The sequence below is a fragment of the Trachurus trachurus genome (genome assembly GCF_905171665.1).
Source record: "Trachurus trachurus genome assembly, chromosome: 1".
NCBI lineage: Eukaryota > Metazoa > Chordata > Actinopteri > Carangiformes > Carangidae > Trachurus > Trachurus trachurus.
The window spans coordinates 39,606,101-39,630,038 of record NC_139891.1 but is presented as its reverse complement, the minus strand read 5'-3'; the positions used below and the strand labels follow the sequence as shown (position 1 = coordinate 39,630,038).

General features: G+C 41.1%; 1 protein-coding gene across 1 annotated transcript; it reads left to right on the top strand.

Moving 5' to 3' along the window:
* Nucleotides 1–1,128: 1,128 nt before the first annotated feature.
* On the top strand, nucleotides 1,129–23,289 carry LOC310990660 (uncharacterized protein; the record flags this gene model as incomplete). Its single annotated transcript, XM_083978132.1, has 10 exons — nucleotides 1,129–1,519; nucleotides 1,647–1,958; nucleotides 18,520–20,281; nucleotides 20,362–20,535; nucleotides 20,842–21,015; nucleotides 21,261–21,434; nucleotides 21,549–21,722; nucleotides 21,799–21,992; nucleotides 22,215–22,528; nucleotides 23,281–23,289. The coding sequence occupies 10 exons, from the start codon at nucleotides 1,129–1,131 to the stop codon at nucleotides 23,287–23,289; spliced, it is 3,678 nt and encodes a 1,225-aa protein (XP_083834258.1).
* Between the last annotated feature and the right edge of the window lie 649 nt (nucleotides 23,290–23,938).

Sequence of the window (23,938 nt, the reverse complement as noted above, 5' to 3'; positions counted from 1 at the left end):
TTTAAAGCCACTTTTCTCAGCCTGAGGGATCTACACCATCATCCACAGCTTTAATGAACCATTGTTTGTAAAACACCACCCAGCACCAAGAAGGCAGCCATGGAGAAAGTGGACTAAACAGCTGATACAACTGTTTCCAGGTGAGTTTTAACAGGACAAGTGCAGTCTGACATTCATGCTTCATTTCACACTGGAAGACTTGAACTCTTCCTAAATGATTACAGGCCGATCGCTCTCACACATGTTTCGAGAGGCTCAAACTGACGAGGATTAAAACCTACGTCCCCCTGACCATGACCAACATCAGTTTGTCTATAGGGCAAATAGGTCTACTGACGATGCCATTGCAATAGCACTTCACATAGCTCTCACACAGCGGCGTCATGTCAATAGAAAAGGAGAGATTTGAGGGATAATTTTTTTTTTTTTTTTAGATTTTTTTGTTACTTACTTTACCTTACTTATTATTTTACCATCTAGCTATGATCAATGGTCATATTGAGTGAAATGTATTTCAAATAATGTCATAGTCCATCTCAAAAAGACATCATTGCCTTTTTCCAAAAATCACAACCCCCCTCCTTTTTGATGGATGTGGTCTCTTCCGCCCTTACGCACTCGCACACCTTGCCTGCATCAGTCTGTGCTTGGGGGAAAAACAACGTCTGTGCTTGGTGAGGGTAGCTGTTACCTTCAATGGAAATGTGAGAGCAGTGTAACATTAAACTAGGGATTTCAAATATTTAATCAAAGAGGAACTATGCAAGTCCGCTCGCTTTTCCGCTGTTTTGCTAGCAGTCCCTGGCCATGTGCATCTGTTTACAAAGAAGCTGCCGAAAAATCAATACATGGAGCGGTGAAATAAGTTTTTTGAAGTGCATCCACCTTATTGTTCCACATTGTTAGCCAAGATAATGTTTCTGAAATTCAGTTTAGGCTACCAACTTTTCGGTCCCCAGCACTAGCATTAGTGCCCAAAATAAGTGATTTGAGGGCATTCCCCCCAAAATTTTGCGCACACTAGGCTATGCGCAATAGGACATTCACGTCACTGTGCCCCCTCCAATTTTTGGGTTGCATGACGCCCCTGCTCTCACTCACCTGGAAAATCCCAACTCCTACGTCAGAATGCTCTTTGTTGACTACAGTTCAGCTTTTAATTCCATCAGCCCACGCAAACTTGTCAACAAACTGCTTAGTCTAGGAATACCATCCTCCCTCTGCATATGGACCTTGGATTTCTTGCTGAACAGACCGCAGCAAGTCAGACTGGACCATCACACTTCCTCCACAGTCACCCTCAGCACTGGAGTCCCCCAAGGCTGTGTTCTTAGTCCTATCCTCTACTCCCTGTTCACCAGCGACTGCATTCCCAACCATAGCTCTAATACTGTGGTAAAATTCGCTGATGACACAACCATTGTTGGCCTCATAACCAACAATAATGAAGTGGCATACAGGGAGGAGGTCCAGGCATTGACAGCATGGTGCAGAAAAAATGACCTGAAGCTCAACACAAGTAAAACCTAGGAGCTAATTATAGATTACAGGAAAAGCAAGAAAGCGCCTCATGCCCAGCTGTTAATAGAAGGACAACCGGTGGAGAGGGTCCCACACTTCCAAGTTTCTGGGGTTCCACATCTCAGATGACCTGTCCTGTAACCACAACACCACCAGCCTAATCAAAAAGGCCCAGAAGCGCCTTTACTTTCTTAGGAGGCTGAAAAAGAACCGCCTCTCACAGGAAGTAATGATCAACTTCTATCGCAGCACTGTGGAAAGCATCCTTTCCTACGGCTGCACGATCTGGCACAGCAGCTGCTCTTCTGCCGAGAGGAAAAGCCTGCAGAAAGTTATTAAAACAGCGCAGTGGATTGTTGGTTCCACTCTTCCCTCCCTCAATGACATCTACCAGAGCCGTCTCCACAAGAGGGCCTCCAAAATCCAGATGGACCCCTGTTAGATCCCCGGTATTAGGCTCCTGTAAAGAAAGGCCTATACTAGACCACACCCTGGACCCGGCCTGTTCAGCAGGCTCCCATCAGGAAGGCTGAGAACCTTTCGGGCTAAAACCCAGAGGTTAAAGAACAGTTTTTATCCAAGGGCTGTGGATCTCTTGCTTAGCTCCTAACGTGATGTAACTTTATGATGTTTTTAACATGTTGATGTATTTATTAATACTGGCACTTTGCACTTTATGTGTGCAAACACTTAAAGCAGACGTAAGCGATCCGGTCGTTTTGGCTAACTTCCTGTCAGCCGATGGAGTTAGCAGTCCCCGCCCTCGTCCCTACGTCACCACATTCACGAGCATCCCTTGCCTGCACACACAGAGAGGACTGCCCCTTTATGCCGTTCTCTCTCCTCATTGGATAAAGGTTGTAGGATACAAGGAAAGTTTTCTCCTCGGCTTACAGCAGAGCAGAGTGACTGACAGACCCGCGTTTCAGACCAAACACTCTATGTAAGTGATTGCTGTCGGAAGATACAACTATTTAAAGGGATAGTTCACCCTAGAATGATATTTCGCTCATTATCTACTCACCCTCATGTTGACTAAGGGCTGGAAGAATTATCAGAGTCCACCGTCCCTTCTCTGAGTTACAGGGGGTCTTAGCGTAGCAGTGCATTTCAATGCAACGGTTGCAAAGGGACACCAGAGCTCTTCGTAAAAAAACACACACAAAAAAACATCCAAATACCTCCATGATGGTCTTCCCCGGTCTTCCGCTGCCAGCGCGCATGCGCAAGGTTCGCACTGATACTGAGACCGACTGAGACTCGAGTCGGTCTCAGTGCGAACCTTGCGCATGCGCGCTGGCAGCGGAAGACCGGACAACAAACACTAGGAGCTAATGCTACAAACATGCTTGGAATGTGGACTTATTTAATTTTTTTCGGGACAATTACGCAATTTGGGGCTTCAGCACAAGACGGACATTACATACGAGCATCATGGAGGTATTTGGATGTTTTTTTGTGTGTGTTTTTTTACGAAGAGCTCTGGTGTCCCTTTGCAACCGTTGCATTGAAATGCACTGCTACGCCAAGACCCCCTGTAACTAAGAGAAGGGACGGTGGACTCTGATAATTCTTCCAGCCCTTAGTCAACATGAGGGTGAGTAGATAATGAGCGAAATATCATTCTAGGGTGAACTATCCCTTTAAGACTTATATTAACACAAACATTCCGCTTACTTCTGCTTTAATTATTTATTGATGATTTTAGCTCTTTGCTGCTAGAGGAGACTGCTGAACCAAATTTCATCGTATATGTCTTTAATGCAATGACAACAATAAACTTAACTTAACTCTTCCTGTCTCACCTCTGCTCCGTTGTCAGGTCTCTCTCCTGGTTCACGCTGCTGTGGGAACAACTTGTCTCTTCTAGACAGGAGGAAAAACAGTCGAATGAATCAACTCCTACATTTAGATGGATCAGTGAAGATGATGATGGAGACACAGACGTTCTCACCTGATCCACAGGAAGACAGTGAGGAGGACCAGAACCAGGAGAACAACAGGGATTGTTCCAGCAGCTGCTGATTTCCATGAACCTGGAGGATCAGAAGGAAACACTGACAACTGATGAGGGAGTTACAGGACGACTGAGTCAACAGAGGATTAACACACATTTACTCACCTGGAACAACAACAGTCAGATTTAAGGTGGACTTCTGAAGTCCTATTGTGTTCTGGGCTTCACAGGAATAATTCCCACTGTGTTCAGGTCTGAGGTCAGTGATGGTGAAGATCTGTCCTGAAGCTTTTGGTGAGTCTTCATTCTCCTTGTACCAGGTGTAATTAGCTGCTGGGTTAGCATCACTGCTACAGGTCAGAGTCACTGAACTGCCCTCCACTATCTCAGCAGAGGGACTCACCGACACAGAGGGAAGCTCTGGAGCATCTGGAGGAGGAAACATGAGGAGAAGTCAACTTTAACTGTCTTTTCACAGTAGAAGTGAATATGATGTAGTTGATAGTTTATACAGAGGTTGATCCAGTATGAGACATAAACTGTGTAGTGTACTGTATTGTGGCGGTGCAGGGAGATCCGTCTCAACAACAACAGGGATCAATGACCAAACAATCAGTCTCGATTATAGAAAACTCTTAGATTAAGAAATACTTATGGAGTAGAATAATCAATCAAATATGAAGGTATAAAGTCGAGCACAGACCCTGATAACCAGCTTTAGCGTCACAATAGAATGTACACAAATAACCACGGAACAACTACTTTAGTTCAAGGACATTTATTACAAAAATGTATCACACGGATAGATGATATTCATGGGTTTTAAACTTTATTAAATTCTTGTGTATGTTCTGGGTCATGTGACCAGAAGGTAGTCTATATTAGGTCCCTCATGAGAATGATTTATTCATCCTTTGTCAAGTCTGTATTCACTTTTTCTATGATCTGTTGGTTTGGTAACCTCACTCTAGCTAACAAAAACAGACTAAGCAGTATCATTAAACAATGCCGAAAGATCATCGGCACTGACCTTGATGACCTAGGTCAGATCTATCAAGTCAGGTGTGTTCAGAGGGCAAAGGCCATACTGGTAGATCCTGATCATCCTCTGAACAAGGAGTTCAGATTGTTACCCTCAGGAAGGAGGATATCCTTTACTAGGAAGGCCAGGTCAAACAGATACTTGAGATCATTCGTCCCGTTAGCTGTTAAATATTTGAACAAGCTGTAGCTGGTGATTTGATGTGACTTGTAGGCAGTGCTTAATTTGTAAATCATAAGGTGCCGGAACGCAAAGTACACATGACAGCTCGGGGATGACGAGACGGGCAGAGGTCCCGGAACGTATGCAGCGCACGTCGGAGGGGGGGGGGGGGGGGACACAAGCCTCAATTTCAAATAATAGGCTATCCATGTTATGACGTTTACTTGAATTATTTTATGCACAGGCAAATGCCCACATCACCACAGGCGGTGCTTTACAGTCAGGAATTTTCTCAACAGGTCTAACTTGTAAAAAAAAAAAAAAAAGAGCTTGTAAAAAATCACACAAATCTTCCTATTATTCAAAGACTAGCACGGCGACCTATTAATAGACAGTATGCTCAGCTCAGTTGTGCAGCAAAACCTCAATTTTCCATAAGAAACCAGGGGTAATAAGTCTGCTTCACCTTGAACTGAGCTGCTGTCCAAACAGTTGTGCATCTCATCCCTGACCTGTCGCTGGACGTCCCACACACTCTCCACTCACTGCCTCTCCTCTTCTTCTGAATCTCCTGCTGTCAGCGGGCTGATGCCAGGGTCCCCGCCTGTTGCTCCGGCCAGTGTTGCCCACAGTTTCAAATAAATTACGTCCGCCACGAATACATTTTTCGGCAATATCGTTCCGTTCATTCATCTCGGCATAACGCTCTTTCGCCGTTATTGGCGCGCACACACACACACACGCGCACACACGCAAGTACACGCACACACACAGAAACAGACAGAGAGGGGGGAGAGAGGAAAGGACGAGTGCAGCAGTGCACAGCGCGGTAAAAGCGAAACTATATACGGCCCGGTCAGTGCGTCAACTTCAACAGATCTCCGACTCTTTCAAATGACTTTAAATCTTAATAAACAACATGGAATTATGGGGATTTGTTCTGTAAATTAATATACATATTATATATATTTTTTTTTTTTAATTTTAACTTTTTTTTTTACGAGAGGTACCGGATCTGCCCAAATAAGTACCGGAACACAGGGAGGCCAAAATTAAGAGGTGCCGGATCTTGTTCCGGCAGGATCCGGCTCAAATTAACCCCTGCTTGTAGGTAATTTCTATGATGTATCCTGGTATTTCTTGTACCGATTTTTCCCTGTTAAAAGGGTTTTCTATGGAGCTTTTCCTCAGTGGATGTGAGGATCTAAGGACAGAGGATGTTGTTACGATGCCATGTAAAGCCCTTTGAGACAAACTGTTTGTAAAAACGGGCTATACAAATAAAATTGCCTTGCCTTGCCTTGCTACTAATATACGATGTATTTCTATCTATTTATTGCTACTTTAAGTGTTGTATCCGGTGTGTTTATTGTGCCAACTGCTGTTGTACACTGAATTGCCCCCTTGGGGATATTAAAGTTAATAAATCAATATATTAGAGCACTGGAAAAGAGAGTAACGACACCACCATTGACTCCCATGGTAAGCCTCATGTGCCCCGAGTGGCAGGATATGGGTATTGCAAAAGTTGTTTTTAGGTGTCTTGGTCAAATTATACTTATAATTTGTTAATTACAAAATGTAGATTGAAACATTCATGTAGACAACTTTTTTTTTTTTTTTTAATCGCCTATGTGTTAATGTTTATCTGTAAATGATCCTCAATGATGCTGTTAACGTGGGTGATCTATAAATGTCCTTAAATTATTGAAAACACCACACTGCTCATTCACCAACAATGCAGAGATGTCAGTTCTTGGGCGCTTTTGCAAAACCCATATTCCTCCACCAGGAGGCGCTTCCATTGGACCAATGCTGTCCTTACTCTCTTTTCCAGTGCTCTAGTCTATATGAACACACCCAGCAAAGCCAGAGGCGAACCTGGTGACGCAACAAGCGAAACTTGTTGTTCACAATAAATTGTATCAGCATAGAGTCTCATCAGTGTGCGGTGGTCATTCTTCACCATCTGTGTAGTGGAGGTTTTAGTTTGACATTGTATTAGTGAAACTGTGGAGTAAACTCACACACTGGAGGAGAGCGGTGATCCTCACATCCTTTAAGAGCACAGGAATATCTGTTGGTATCATTAACAGAGACTCTGATGGAAAATGTTTCCTTCCATATCTTCTGTTCGTTCTTGTACCAGACGAATGAACGACGACCAGCTGCTTTAAAACTGCTGTGACACTTCAGCTCTACCTGGTCTGATGATCTTTCCACCAGCACCTGGAGGTCTGGATCTGTGAAGAAAGAACAGACATGAACTAAACTAGAAAAGTACAAACACAGAGACAAATAAAGATTCTCAGTCGTCAATGACTTGAACCAAACTGATAAATATTCCAGTGAAACCGTTACCTCTGACAGACAAAGTCACTCCAGGTTTCCCTGTGTATTTTCCGTTTTCATTTGTTATAAATCTGAACCTGTAAACAGCTGAGTCTCTCTCTCTCAGGTCTCTGATTGTCAGAGTGCAGCGTTTCCTCTCATCACAGTGATTCTCCACACGACCTGTGTAGTCTGAGTCTGTTGTCAGATCCACAGCATCATTAATCCACTTAGTGAACCAGAATCTTCGCTGAACTGTAGTGCTATACCATTTATCTAGGTCCTTTATCCAGTCTGGGTAACTGTATGTGCAGCTCATTTCCACTGTTGATCCTTTAGAGGCACAGATATGAGTGTCAGTGTAAGTCACTCCCCAGTCATCCTGACCCTGTATCACTGTAACACAGAGCACAGCAGAAACCACAGTCAGACTCAGAACAACACTGAAGTTTTATGGAGCTAATTCAACATGTAAACCTGCTACATGACTAAAACACATTTACTCAACTACTTGGCTCCAACACGTCTCACTGCAAGTTTAAGACAAACATGTCTGTGATATTGTTCTATATTGTTATATGTAACTGAAGAAAAGTCATGTTTTTCTCCTGTGGTCTCTTCCTTTTTATTCACTTTCAAACTCCCAATGTGAATAATGTTGTTGCTACAGTGAACACAAAAAGAAAAGTCCAGACAGAAACCTACTGGACCTCTGAATATTAATGCAGCATCAATGAACAATGTTATAGGGGCAAATAATTATAATATTTATTAGTGTGTGTGTGTGCAATGTCCTGGTTTTGTTTCCTCTCGGGTCACTCTGTGCTTATGCTGGCATTAAATTTGAATGCATACTGGTATTCACACTTGGTTTGTACTGTAAGGGAGGGCGGGTCACTGAACCAAACAGGGAGTGGAAACATCACACTTACATCAACAAGTTCCTTATTTTGAGCTTTGGTAGCTCGTTCTCTTAAACAGAACGTACAGACATTTGTAGATAAACTCTACATTTACTGAATCCTTCAGATGACAGGGCACTGACCATTATCAAGGACTCAGGCGCTTTCCACAATTTTTTGAACAATTGAACTGGTCTCATCAAGCAAACGTTTCAAAAGCATAAAAATGCGGAACCACCAGACTGATCAACAGCTTCCTTCCATAAGCTGTTCAAATGCTGAACCGCTGATCTGAAGTATACACACCATGACACTATAGTATGCTACCTGTAGCTGGTTTTGTTTTTAAATCATTTATTCATCATCCTCCATCCTCACTTGGCACTTTAACAACTGTACTGTACTACAAGCATGTGTGTGTGGTTTTCACAATGGATTCCTGGAAGAAACGCTCTCTCATTCTGTCTGCACTACTATACAGAGAAATGATAATCAACATGATTTGATTTGATTTGATACAGCTTCTTTCATACAGTTAATTGAGACAGAACCAGCCTCACTGTGCAATAACAACAAAGACTCACATTATGTTTTCACTATTTCTTGAGTTCATAACAACTGCTAAACTTATAAAGGAGAAGAATGTTTCATATCTATTGACTCAAACCTTTTTCATCTTGATCCGAGTGTGTTAACTAAATGTCCTACAAAGTAAATGTAGATGTACAGTACCTGGTACAGTGAGAAGAAGGACGAGGACAAATCCACTTGATGCTGCTGTTAAACTCATCACTGCTCCTCTCATCTCTCTGTGTGACTTCAGACACAATAAAACACATGAACAGCGTTTGAAAGAAACATAAATTTGATGTAAAACCTGATTTCATCCGACAAGGAAGGAGGGTGATGATCGACTGTGCTCAGGGGACAGAAGTCAAGCTGTTAAAAGAAGATAAATAACTTCCTGTTAACATTATGAATATTCATGAGGCCTTCGAGACTACTGAGGAAGCCGTCAGAGACACATGAGAATTGAGGAACTGATAAAAACAAGTGTTTAATCTTTCATCTAAGGTCTAAACATCTTTTTCACCAGCATTAACAGATGAAATAAACAGATTCACCGTCAGAATTATTTTGTGTTTGACAGTTGAACAACTTATGTTTAATGTCAGGGACTCTCAAACTGATAAGTAACAAGTTGTAGTTCCACGTTTAATGTTTGTCAATCACTAGTTACTGGGCTAACAGGTAACATCAGTATAGCTGAAGCCAACAGCAGACTAGCCTACCACTGAAGTTTTCTGGGCAATGGTTCAACCATCAACTGTTATTTTAAACAGGGTACACTTCCATGATCATAAATATTAATCATACACATATTGATGAAAATATGGTGATCTAAATGTGTCCAAAAACGTATTTTGTTCTGTAAAGCTACAACTGGGCTAACAGTATAGCCAAAGCCAACAGCAGACTACCATTGGTAAGTAGCCTAGCTATGTTTCTAGCCATGATTCAACTATCAACACAAGGACTAATTTAAAAACACATTGTACACGCCATGTTCAGTTAACGGCATCCAATCTGTACCATAAATGTGAAGTATAATAAACATATTGATTTAACCAAAATGTGTCAGAAAACTTGATTTGTTCTACGATTTTATACAATTAGCTATCCTTTAACGTAAAACATTTAAGACATCAACATTTCTCAGACCGCGTTTAAAACGTTTCACTCAGTGACTTGTCTGTTATCATGACTACGGTACAGTAAGCTAACGTTATCTGTAGTACTGACGACTTTACCTTGGTAGGTAATGCTTAGCAATATGTAAACCAACAACTCATGTCACTACATTTAATGGTTGAACCAGTGGTACGTGAAAGCGCTGAGTGTTGAACGTTATTAACATGTCAGGGAAACTAATAATCACACGGCGAAATTCAACACTAGTCTGCTATTAGCTAATGGCTAATGGCTAATGTCAGTTAAGCCAACACTAACGGCAGATTACCGCACACTATTCTTCACCAAAGGAAAGACACACTAATATTTAACAAGTTTCTAACACACAATAATACATTGCCCGCAAGTACAACAGATATTGACACTCACCTGGCAGGAGTGAGAACTGAAATAGCTTGAGGTTCATTATGCAAATCACGGTGCAAATTAGCGCGGATTAAATGGGAACTATACAAGTCTGGTCTCTTCTCCTCTGGGTTGCTAACCCTCTCCGCCATGTGCATAGTTTGTTTTCAACAAAGCCGTCGAAAAATCAATGTTACAATGTTACTTACTGACGACTTTACCTTGGTAGGTAATGGTTAGCAATATGTAAACCAACAACTCATGTCACTACATTTAGTGGTTGAACCAGTGGTACGTGAAACCGCTGACTGTTGAACGTTATTAACATGTCAGAGAAACTAATATTGACACGGCGAAATCCAACACTAGTCTGCTATTAGCTAATAGGCTAATGGCTAATGTCAGTTTAGCCATGTGCATAATTTGTTTTCAGCAAAGCCGTCGAGAAATCAATCCATGTTACAATGTTACGATGGGTATATTTGTGTAGTCTTATCTGTCGTAAACAAGCGCGTTTGCGTGGTGGTGCCGCAGAGACGAGAGCTGGGACACCGGGTCGGAGGCTCTGATCTTATGAGGTTGGTTTTCAGCCAAGAGACGCTAGGTGGAAGGCAGAGAGCCTCCATTCTCCCTGGAACTAGTTACAAGTCAGTTATTAAACCAGCTACATTACTCTGAAGCTGTTTAATTAACGTAAAAATGTAGCATGGTTAAGATTAAAAATCCTGCATAGTTCCTCTTTAAAATGTATGTTTAACCAAAGCATGGATACATGCAGTACAATAACTCTCTAACACAGAACATTTCAACATTATTCAAAAGGTAGCCTACCAGATAAGATTAAAGGTATTCAGAAAAGAAAATTGAATTGGAGCCCACTATGGGTCTTAAAAATAGTGTAATCACTCACCTGTCAGACGATGTAGCCCAAACTTTGTGCAAAATTCTATTTGAGTAAATCCGGCCATTGGATAATGCAGGTGCATGAATTCTGCGCTACGTTGCTCACGATTTGTCAGCCAACGATATCAGGAACCATCATCCGTCAATCAAACGTGTGAGAAAAACGTGGAGACTTGTCCATCACAGCCGAAACAAACTCTCTTCCTCCAGATCCCTGTGCTCCATCACTTAGCCACCTAGCTAGCTAAGTTAGCAAGCTATAACGTAGCAAGCCTAACAGTTAGCTAACGTTAGCTAAACACACTCGCACACATACACACGCCGAGCTCGGCCTCGCCCCAAACATTGAATATCCCGCCCGCTCGATAACAACCAATCAAATTTGTTTTCCTTACTCAGGTAAACTCGTGGAAACTCATGCACCAAACAGGACAAACGGCCATTTGAACACCTTTAAAACTACGATTTCAAACATCTAAGATTTTCAAAAATCCGACCGTCAGTAACCGTCGTTGCGTCATCAGTGTTGTGCGACCTCCACCACACAGGGGGTGATGCTAATAATAATAGGTTAATACTACATTTTATTTGTAAAATACTTTTCATAAAGTAGCCTAATCTCAAAGTGCAAAATGCTAACGCTACTGAGGAGGAGGAGGAGACCGAAAGAAGTTAGATGTTACTCACACATCATGGACGATCCTGTATCCTGTGTTGTTGTTTTTTTCCAGCTGTTGTGTTTGTGTCGCTAATCCTTAGCGCGCACTCCAAACCAAGCTCCAACCCGATCAATCAAGCTCCAGATCAGCTGGCTCCACCTAAAACCCTCCCCTCCCCTCGTACAAGTCGAGTGCCGAAAATATCATTTAATGGCCAGAAACGCGCGCACCGAGCGGAGTAAATGCTGCTTATGGAGATTTATGATGAATATAAGGAACGTAACTTAAGGCGGGCTTACACTGCACGATTTTGCCACGATTTTGTCGTCCCAGACGAGTCGCAGCCTAATTTGCATAATCTTAGAGGGATCGCGGGGTCGTGAGCATAATCGGGACGTATGGTTAGTGAGGCTCTGCGTCACGTCCCGACGTCCTAAAGACGAGTCGCCGACCTCCCGATTAATTTCTGACATGCCAGAAAATTTCTCGTCGTGACGGACAATGTATGTGGTCCGTCCTACGTCACGATTCTGCACATACGACAAGATTTTACTATGACAGATTGTTTTAGCACAGAGCACAGAGCCTTTATGAACCCGAATGTGATGCTGAACTTCGTCAGATGGAGTTAAAACGGGCAGACAGAGAGAGGAGGGACAGGGAAGTGAGAAGCTGAACTTAGACCACAGCTGTGACAGGGTGACCGGGTGATGATCAGTAATGCAGCGCAGTCCGTGATGGAAGATCAGCCCGACAAATACACACACACGTACTATCAGACAATCAGCGATTGAGGAGGATTATTTTTTTTCTTGCCGTTACAGTATAAAATAGCGAGCCTCCACCAGCCACTTCCACTGTGCTCTGGCTCAGCTCAGCTGACCTGATCAGCTGAACTTTTAAAGTGCAGGCCAGAGAGAGAACTAGTGAGGCTCCTCTGACAGCTGCAGGTGAGCCGCAGGTGAACTACACGTCAGCCGGCTGGAGAGAGTAGCGCCGTCCTCTCTCTCTCTCTCTCTCTCTCTCTCTCTCTCTCTCTCTCTCTCTGCAGCACCGGCCTTGGAGGTGATGCACGCTGTCTGTCTGTGTGTTTGTCGGTCTGATCTTCCACCATGGACTCTGCTATAGGAACCAACATCAGGAACCAATGTCAATTTGATGTTTACAATCGAGCAATTATAGAGCAGCACAAATCTCAGCGGCATCGCAGGGTAATCGTGGTGGGGAGCAATCATAGAACGACGTGCAATTAGTGAAGGTCTGAGACTGATCTGAGACGTAGGACTGAAGAGGGACGCTCGTGCAGTTTGAGATGTGAACAGACGAATAGTCGTGCAGTGTAAGCCCGCCTTTACAGTACAAAGAAGAGTGGAGGTCTGGTCCAATAGGCTACGACTAACAGGATCAATGAGTATCATGTTCTTAGTCAAAGTGCAGTTTATAGCTCAGCAGATGCTGCAGAGGTTATTATTGTTCTTACTGCAATGAGTCCGAGTTTGAATCCCCCTCATCAACTTTTTTCTGCGTGTCCCCCATCACTCCCCATTTCCTGTCTCTCTCCACTTGTCCTCTTGAAATAAAGGTGTAAAAGTTAAAATTAAAAAAACAACAACAAAAAAAAAAAAAACTTTAAATCCCTCCCCAAAGAGACAAAATAAATCTAAAGAAATTCACAAAATATACTTTTCATCACATTTATCAATTATTTCATTATGATTCATCACATTTATCACACTACTGACAGTAGAATTTTTCATTTTACCAAACCCATCAATTCAAGGAGATGAGGACTAATTTAGGCCTGGGTGAAGCAGTTGACTAGTGTCGAATCAACCGATCTTTAGTTTTATATCTTTATTTATTTCAGACTCAAGGTCCATAGAGAAGACAAACACAACAACAGACTCACAATACAAACAATAAAAGAGTATAAAGCTAAAACAATAGAAATTTAAATGCCTTAGTTTTATTTTATTATTTTTAAATTAGTTTAATGTTATCTTTATTGGTGTACATAATAAATTGTGTGTAAAAGCACCGGCAGAACTGTCTTTTGGACATTTTTTGAACGTAAATGGAGACCAGCTAGACTTCGAGAGCCCCCCGATAATACAAGAAATGATGACTGTAGCCTATTTTGTATATTTTACCCCTCTGATGTAGTGTACTGTTACATTTACATGGCAGTCTGTCACACTGTTTCCTTCATTAGGTCTGACATTCAGTACTTTTGTTTTACAGCATTCTTATATAGTAAAACAATAGGGTCTTTGCATACCCCACATATACCACTGTGTGTTATATATTTATTCTGGTTCTGTCGATGCTTTAAAAATCAAGAATGAGTAACATTTAATTAATTGATATTTCTACTGTGACTTTTATTGTGTTGTTACTTCAACAGGTGCTGAGAGTTTGTGGGAACCATCATGACTGGTGTTGTGATTCCTGTTGTCCCCCACCAGAGGTCAGAGTGTTCACACACAGCTTCATGTTGCAGGAGGAGAAAACACTGATGAGATGGTGAAAACTGAAATCTTCTCTATTTTGGTTAAAGTTTGAATTTCACTGTGTCTGTTTTACACTGTGACTCCTTCGCTGTTAAATACATTTTAACACACGATAAATCACTTTGTTGTCAGAAACATTGTTGTTTTCCAGCTCGGACCAAACAGGAAGTTTATTTTGAGTTGAAAAACAAATCTCAAAGTTGATTCAGTGTCAAACGACAGTCAGAAATGTGGACAGGTTGTCTGGATTTCACTGTGTGATCCTGTTGGAGGAAATGGTGATGATGATGATGATGATGATGATGATGATGATGATGATGATGATGATGATGATGATGATGATGATGATGATGATGATTAAGTGCTGAGAAGAAGTTTGTTTAGATGTTTAGATTCTCTGATTGGTCCAGTTTTCCTACTATTTTAAAAATCTAATGATTAAATTTGAAAATAATCAGTTAAATGTTTATCATATAAATGTTAAAGGAATAGTTCACCAAAAAAAATGAAATTCAGTCATTATTAACTCACCCTCATGCTGATGAATACTCCGGAGCAGTTTTTTATTCCTCAAAGTGCATCTGGAGACCCGGGAGGCCGGTTCCTAGTCCAACCAAAACTTTATATGAGAGTAACAGGGCCCGACAACCTAAAAACCTCCATAAAACTACACAACAACCATTTATTATTCCTCCACACTGCTCGTCCACTGCAATCCAAGTGTCCTGAAGGGAGATAGTCAAGAGTTTGGCGTCGTTTGGAGTAAACTCTGGACTGTCTCCCTTCAGGACACTTGGATTGCAGTGGACGAGCAGTGTGGAGGAATATTAAATGGTTTTTGTATTAGCCTAGTTTTATGGACGTTTTTCAGACCTGTGGCCTTTCTAAATTTATTTCCTGGGGGTGAAATTCCCCTAGGTGGCGCTGTTGAGCAGCACTTCAATTAGCCTATAACCCCTCACTGAGTCGATCTCTCACACTCACCGGGCCGCCACGCATCAATATATTAGTTGTACCACAACGCTGGTTGCAGACCTCAAGCCACCAAGGAGGCTGTGCACATTGTTCACCAGCAGCAGGCCCGACTCAACTTAACAGCATCTGATCTGCTGTTTGGAGGAGGAAGAGTTTTAGTGCTGTGTTCAGTCTGCAGCAGGAATACCAACAACACACCTGAGTGTAAGTACATGAGTCTTGAATATATTGTGTATATTTATGAAGTAGAATCAACATAAAGTAGTTTAGATGGAACAGAGATTAAGAGATTCAAATTGATGTTCAACTTCCTGTTTCTTCGGACAGCACTAATGATGGATATTCTTTAAGTTTATTATCTATATCTGATATCAAGTGTTGCCTCTTACTTATAGTAATTAGTAATTCACATGCATAAATCAAATAAGTGACTTACCGATCAAAAGGATCCAGTTTAATATTAGTAAGCACTTCTCTTAAAAAGAATGAAAAACAAATTGTTTTACAATATAAAAGCTATAAAAACGACATTATCCACACACACTAAGTCATATAAAAATAAAGATAATATAAAGTAATAAACCAGGGATAAATGTAATGACATTAGTCAAACTAGGATAAGAAAACTGTGGGTAATAAAAAATACAATAAACCTAACCCTAACCCTAAGGTGAAGTTTTAGAACAGTAAAATACTAAGAAATCGTTCATACTAAAAAATAATATCTATAAGTAAATTCAACTTTGTTGATTTACTAATGATCAGATCTGAGTGTCTACTTATATACTTATACATGCTTTGGAATTGAAATGTATATAATAATTCATTGAGACACAAATATTTAAAACAGAATAAAACATTCTCCATCACAAATATTAAGATTGACTATTCAAGTAAAGGGTGGTAACACATTGAATAACCACTTCCTTCTCCTTCACACCATCAAAATTGACTTTCATTTCTGCTCATCATGCAGCGTTGGCGGTAATTATTAACTACAGATGTGTGTGCTCTTTTATCCTCTCACTTCTGTCAGCCTAGATAACCGGAAAATGAAGCGTGCAGAAGTTATATGATGTAAAGTCACTCGGCTCCTCATGGAGTTGGGTGAAAGAGTGCAGAATGGGAAACTGGATGACAACCGACCAGACTTTGGGTCAAGAAGCATCACAGTGTGGTAAGATGGTGACTTCTCTTTCCTTGTGAGGTTTCACTGTCAGTGCAGTCATTTTAAACAAAAAAATGCTTTGTATTGAACAGAAAGAAATTAAGTGTTTGTATAGCTACAGGTGACTTAACAAAACTGGTTTGTCCATCGCAGAGTGTCGGTGTGAAATAAAATGAGTTTGTGGAATGATGTTTGAAAATAATTTATTTGTGCAGGCAAAGAACACAACGTTAAAATGATTTTTTCTTTTCATTTTGCACAGTTGAAAAAATACACTGGTAAAAGGAAAAAATGTAATAATTTATAGTGCATCAAGAGGCGAAAACTCAAAGAGCTTTGAACAAGCAAATGAAACAGTTTCATAAAAATCAAAACCTCAAGTCCATTTGTCTCAGCCACCACTTCCTCATTTCACTTCCTGGCAGATCTTGGCGGGTGGCATAGTGGTGCAACTGCAACACGTGCCCTAATTACAGGAATCTTTACTCTGTCAAACAACAGCCCACTATGCAGCACTCAGATATTATTTTTTAGTGTATATATTTTTTTAGTTTCTTTTCCTGTCACATGTTTTCCCACATAGTTGAGGTTTTTGTCCGCTTTTGTCTCCCATTTAACTGCTATGTAAATGTATTTGCAGTTCACTCTTAGTGATCACATCACATTATGTAAATGTGTGTGACATATTCAAACAGAGATGGGACCAAGTCACACATGTGCAAGTCTCAAGTAAGTCTCAAGTCTTGACCTATCACAGGACTTGACCTGACCATGTAAAAATGACGTGTTTAGTTTATTAGTTTAATAAGGGACAATGTGCAATTACATTAATCATTTAAAGGAAAAAATGAAAAGATGGTTGCACCAGATTTAGCTCCCAGCTAATTTCCATCTGTAGTCCCTACACATAACATAAATAATACACAGAATACAAGCTACTATACAAAGATGAGGCATAAACAGACACAGTTAGACAATGGACAACACTTAGACAACAACATGTATGAGGTACTGTACTAGGCAAAGTGCAAAGTGCTCATAGCAGCAAGATGTTGATTGTCATATACTGTATGTGTGGTGGACAAATTAAGTATCAGTACAGTAACTGTATGTGTAGTGGACAAAGTGCAACGTGCTCATAGCAGCATGATTATTCATAGTATCGATAGTAATAAATAAAGTAATAATAGGTAAAACATGAAAGTGGCAACAGTGGCAGATGTACTTGAAGCTTAAAGGTTAAGTCCAAGTAAAAACAAGTTCCACCAAACTGGCATGACTGATTGACAGGGTAGTAATCCAATCATGACAGCGCAATTCTCAGCCTGTGCTCATATATTAGATATTCATTTTATATTTTATATTCAAATTGAACACATGAAATGAACAACACTCAAGTCATTCAAGTCACTGTGTCTCAAGTCAAGTCCCGAATCTTTAACTTTCGAGTCGAGACTTTTTTTTTTCATCAAGTCATCAAAACAGCTGCTTAAGATAAATTATAGGCTAGGTAGGGTTGGGCATCCAAAAGGAACTCAGGTTAGGTTCCTCATTTAGATCATGCAAACTTTTTGACCCCACCTCTTGAAAGAATTGGAATCAATGGGAACCACAATCAAAACACAAAATCGGAAATAATATAATAATAATAATAATAATTTTTATTTATAAAGCACTTATCAAAACAATGTACTATTCAGATCTCTTGCACATATTTCTTAGTTATCCCATCAGTCTGAAGGTAAATGTGTTTAAGTTATTAAAAGGAAATGATGATTCTTGGCTTCTGATTATTTTATCTGTTCTAACTCAGCTATAACACAAAAGGAAACTCGGCCCATGATAATCACCGCCCAGACTGGAGGTGTAGTCTGCACACCTCAGTTTACTGACGTTCATGTGGAGAGGGATCTAAATGTCACTGTCAACCAAACATATGGTAATTGTGTCCCCTAAATTTATCTATAAATCAATGCCTTTAATTGCCTAAAATGTAAGAAAATGCATTTGATTGTCCTTGTGTTTATCGAGAGATTTTCTATGTTTAACTTCCAGTCCAACCTGCTGCCAAAACAGAAGAGCTCGATGTGAGTCTCAAAAATGAAGGTAATATGGTTTTACAGTCTAATTGTCCGCTGCTTTACTAAAAAAAATCTCTGCTGACATTTTATCTTGTGTAAAAGAAATAAAAGAACAGCTATATGGATTAAACAAGTTTGGTTAATGATAGATAGATAGATGTTTTACCAAATGATTATTACTGATGTAACTTTGCTCTTATTCATCTTTCAGACAGCATCTTAAGGTGCCAAGAAGAACTAAAGTCTTTCCTTCTAAATAAAACGAAGAATCTGTTTCAAGGGACAAAGGCAAATGGATCTTCGACTCCTTTGAACAAGATCTATACAGACCTCTACATCACAGAAGGGGGCAGTGGGGAGGTTAACAATGAACATGAAGTTATTGAATTAGAATATCCAAGGTGCACAAGTGAGGAGAAGAAAATCTACCTCAATAACATATTTGACCCTTTATCCAATGAAGAAAACCCTCCCCAGAGAGTTCTGACCAAGGGAATCGCTGGCATTGGGAAAACTGTCGCTGTACAGAAATTCACTCATGACTGGGCAGAAGGAACAGCCAATCAGACCATCCAGTTCATATTTCCATTCACATTCAGGGACTTGAATTTGATAAAAGACAAATGTTTCAGTCTGACTGACTTTATATGTTACTATTTCAATGAAGTGAGGGATTTAGAAACATCAAACTACAACGATTCCAGCGTCTTGTTCATCTTTGATGGCCTGGATGAAAGCAAATTCCCTTTGGACTTTGGCAATAATACGATGTGCCGCAGCGTTACAGAGGCTGCAACTGTCGACATCCTGTTAACCAACTTAATCAGCGGGAACCTCCTGCACAAAGCCTCAGTCTGGATCACAAGCAGACCAGCTGCAGCCAGCAGGATTCCTCCAGAGTTCATCAACAGAGTGACGGAGGTACGAGGCTTTAACGATGAGCAGAAGGAGGAGTACTTTAAAAAGAAAGTTGCTGACAAAGATATGGCTGAGAAGATCTTCAGTCATCTTCAGTCAAAGGCATTAAGAAGTGTGTACATCATGTGCCACATTCCTGTGTTCTGCTGGATTTCAGCCACGTCTCTCCAGAGTCTCCTCACAAATGCTCATGAAGGTGAATTGCCCAAGACTTTGACTGAAATGTACTCTCACTTTCTGATCATCCAAACAAAATGTAAACTACAGAAGGCTTATCAGGACATTGAGACAGACAAAGATTTGATCATGAAGTTGGGGAAGCTGGCATTTGAACAACTGAGACAGGGCAACATCATCTTCTATGAAGAAGATCTGAAAGCTTGTGAAATTGATCCAAAACAAGCTGCAGTTTATTCAGGAGTTTGTACGCAGATTATAAGGAAAGAAAATGGTCTTCACAACCAGCAGTGTTACTCATTTATACATTTAAGTGTTCAGGAGTTTCTTGCAGCTCTCTATGTATTGGAGACCTTCATAGACAGTGGTGAAAGCCTGCTTCCCAGGCAGACCACGAATGTGACGGCAGTGAAAGGAGAAAGCCTCCTTCTCCTCCATAGGAATGCTGTGAATATGTTCTTCAAAAGTGATCATGGACGGTGGGACTTGTTTCTGCGCTTCCTGCTCGGTCTGTCCAAGGATGAAAATCAAAAACTTCTTCAGAGAGAATTCAGATTCAAAGGAAGACGTCAACAGAGCAACCAGGAGACAATAAAGTACATTCATGATAGGATCAAGAGACTGTCTTATACTGACAAGAGCATCAATCTGTTCCACTGCTTATATGAGTTGGGTGACCAGTCTCTGGTGGAGCAGGTCCAGAAGTACCACAGCTCAGGGGATGTTAGCAAAATTTCCCCTGCACATTGGTCAGCTCTGGCCTTTGTGTTACGTGTCTCCAATGAAGACCCGGATGTGTTTGACCTGAAGAAATACTACAGATCAGATGAAGTTCTGGAGAGACTGGTACCAGTGCTCGAAGTATCAAAGACAGCTTTGTAAGTATTTGGCTTCAAGAAACCCATCCACTGTGACACAGTCAGGTTTTTTAGGTTTGTTGTTTTCTTTTCCCCTTTAGGCTGAGTGACTGTAACCTCACTGACAGATCATGTGAGTATATTTCAAAGGTTCTAAGCACAAAGTCTTCTGGTCTCGAGGAGTTGGATCTGTCCAGGAATAAACTGCAGGACTCTGGAATCAAGCTGCTCTCCGAAGGCCTGAAAAGCCCCAACTGCAAACTCCGAAAACTCGGGTAACAAGACTGTTACATATTCACACACCTTAGCTCAGACTGGCTGTTTTGCATTTGGGTATGTAATGATCATTACAGGTTTCCATTCTCCTCCAAACAAGACCAATCCATCATCTCTTTTAATTTTGAGTCAGGGTGTTCGCATGAAATATCACTTTGGCAACAGCTGTTTTATATATTAGGATATAGTTCATTTGAATCGCTTTTTCAAAAACCCATAAAAACTGTGGTTACCAAAGTGTAGCGAAAACCTCATCTTGAATGTAGAGTCTAATGTTGTGGTGTGTCTTATTTTTATTTTCTAAGACTGAATGGCTATTACCTCTCGGCGAGAAGCTGTGAAGCTCTGGCCTCAGTTCTCAGCTCCAGGTCCTCTAGTTTGACAGAACTGGATCTGAGTAACAACATCCTAGAGGATCCAGGAATGAAGCTGATCTCTGTAGGACTGAAGAGTCCACACTGTGGACTGGAGACTCTCAGGTCAGGAGATGACAGTACTGTACTGAAAAGATGAATGTTTGAAAACTGTTTTTGCTTGTTCGACTTTTATGGCACTTGTTTCTGGTTTGTTTTCTTTGGTTCCAGCACAACCTACCCTTCCTATTTTCTCTGCTTTACAACAACATTTTTGAAGTTTATGTAGCCACCGGTGTGATCAATATTCCAACACATCCAAATTATTGCAGGTTACATTTTCATATACATAGTAAACTCTGTCTCTGCAGGTTGTCTGGTTGTCAGCTCACAGAGGCAGATTGTTCTTCTCTGGCCTCGGCTCTGAGCTCCAACCCTTCACATTTGAGAGAGCTGGACCTGAGCTACAACCATCCAGGAGACTCGGGAGTGAAGCTTTTGGCTGCAAAACTGGAGGATTCACCATGTAGACTGGAGACTCTCAGGTGGGAAGACTTTGAGGGCAGTTCTTGAGTTTGTCAAAGATCACATTTGTAATGCAGACACTTAATATAGAGACAAATGTTGTCACATGTCTCTTATCCTTTTTTTCTCCTAAGACTGAGTGGCTGTAAGCTCTCAGGGAGAAGCTGTGAAGCTCTGTCCTCAGTCCTCAGCTCCCAGTCCTCTAGTCTGAGACACCTGGACCTGAGTAACAACGACCTGCAGGACTCAGGAGTGAAGCTGCTGTCTGGTGGACTGAAGAGTCCACATTGTGAACTGGAGACTCTCAGGTCAGGAAGCATTTGTTTGATCAGTAGACGACTGTTGCTTTACAGAAGGACATGTTAAACTTGTGTCTCTCTACAGGTTGTCTGGATGTCAGGTCACGGAGGCAGGTTGTTCTTCTTTGGCCTCAGCTCTGAAATCTAACCCCAACCATCTGAGAGAGCTGGACCTGAGCTACAACCATCCAGGAGCCTCAGGAGAGAAGCTGCTGAAGGGTCCAGGCTCGAGACTAGACCATGGTGGAGAACAGAGGGTTAAACCAGGTCTGAGGAAGTGTAAGTAAACAAGGCAGCTCATGTTAAAACAATTCAAATGAAAATCAGTCTGTAAATGATGAATGAGAAAAGACAAGGGGCTCAAATTTCACAGAATTTCACAGACCATTTAAACACAGTTCGTCCAAACAAAAACTTCTTGGTCCTTTTCTCTAGGATCGTTGGTGACCACTGTGCTGGATGATAACCTTCTGTTTCATTGTGTCTTGTTATCTCCATCAGACGCCAGTGAACTCAGAGTGGACTCGAACACAGTTCACAGAAACCTCAGACTGTCGGCCAACAACAGGAAGGTGGAGTCAGTGAGAGAGAATCAGTCGTACGGTTACCACCCTGAGAGATTCGACCACTGGCGGCAGCTGCTGTGTCGAGACGGTCTGACTGGTTACGGTTACTGGGAGGTGGAGTGGGAGGGAACGGTTCACATAGCGGTGACCTACAGAGGAATCAGGAGGAAAGGACGCTGCTTCGACAGCAGGTTTGGAGAAAACGATCAGTCGTGGAGTCTGAGCTGCTTCGATGACGACGGTTTCTCTGTCAGTCACAAAAAGGAAAGAATCGACCTCCGTTGCGACTCAGGCTCTAAAAGAGTAGCAGTGTTTGTGGACTGTCCTGCTGGACTGCTGTCCTTCTACAGCGTCTCCTCTGGCTCACTGATCCACCTCCACACCTTCAACACCACCTTCACCGAACCTCTTTACCCTGGGTTCTGGGTTTTATCCAATTCCTCCTTGTCACTGTGCTCGTTGTAGGAAAGTCTTTTGTGGTGCAATGAAGCTTCATTTTCTTCTTGTGGAGTTGTAGTAAAAAACAACTGGACTTCTTCTCTTCGTCTTCGTCTCTCTTTGTCCAGTTGATTTTTACTACAACTCCACAAGAATAAAATGACCTGGATGACTGAGAACCTTCACGGACATGAAGCTTCATTCAGCTCTAATTCCCTTTTGCCAAAGCTATCATGGTTTTTAGTTGAACATCAATATTTTTGACCAAAATTTTCATTGGATCAATGTACCCATCATGCAAAGTTGCTCTTGAAGGTGTTTAACTAACTGCTCTCTAGCTAATGTTAGCTTTAACAGCTGTTTACGTAGCCGACAAGAAACATTGTTAGTTCTGAATAAAGTTTATTAACAACCTGTTGAATGTAGAATTTGTTTTTATCAGCGATGGCCGAAATCCAGAGGCATCTACATCACAATCTACAATTTAATACCAAATGCTTTATCAAAACACTGTTATGTTATTATTTCACACCTGAATCACAATGACCATCCCATGTTGTCAGAAACACTAGAACATTTCTATTGACTATTAATTATGAATAGGTACTATTCTGTGACAGGTGCACAATGGACAATGTTTGAAACACATTTCTCTTTGTGTCATTCTCTTCAAATAACTCAAACAAACGATTACATATAAGATGAAAGTGGACAAGATGTTGGTGAAAAAGATTGAAAACATCACCAATATTTCACTTTAATATAAGAAAACTTTATTATTATTTATTTCCCTGAGTCATGTTTTCACCAGAAGGTAAAAGCATTTAGAAAGTTGTTATTCTCATAAAGGCTCTTAGTTTAAAGTTTTGCTATTGCTACATAGCTAACGTTAGCATCACTAAGAGTTTCCAGAGGTGGGAAAAATCACCAGTGTCAGTGCGTTTTGCTTAAATTTATTTCAGCTTCTCTTATACAGTAATTAGTATGCTATTAGCTAGCCCAAGTTCAGCCATACCTTATGGTCACTTTCCAATACCAAGTCGTCCAGTCTGAAGAAGCAGCTGCTCAGAGGACATATTATAACCTCTCGGTTTGCTCCAGACAGACTAGTGAGTGAATCGCTGCCAATGCTAGCGTTAGCTGAGTAGCAACAGTAAAACTTACAAATAGCTCCTTTAAATACCTTATTGTCTTTGTTAATGACACTAAACCAACGTCACC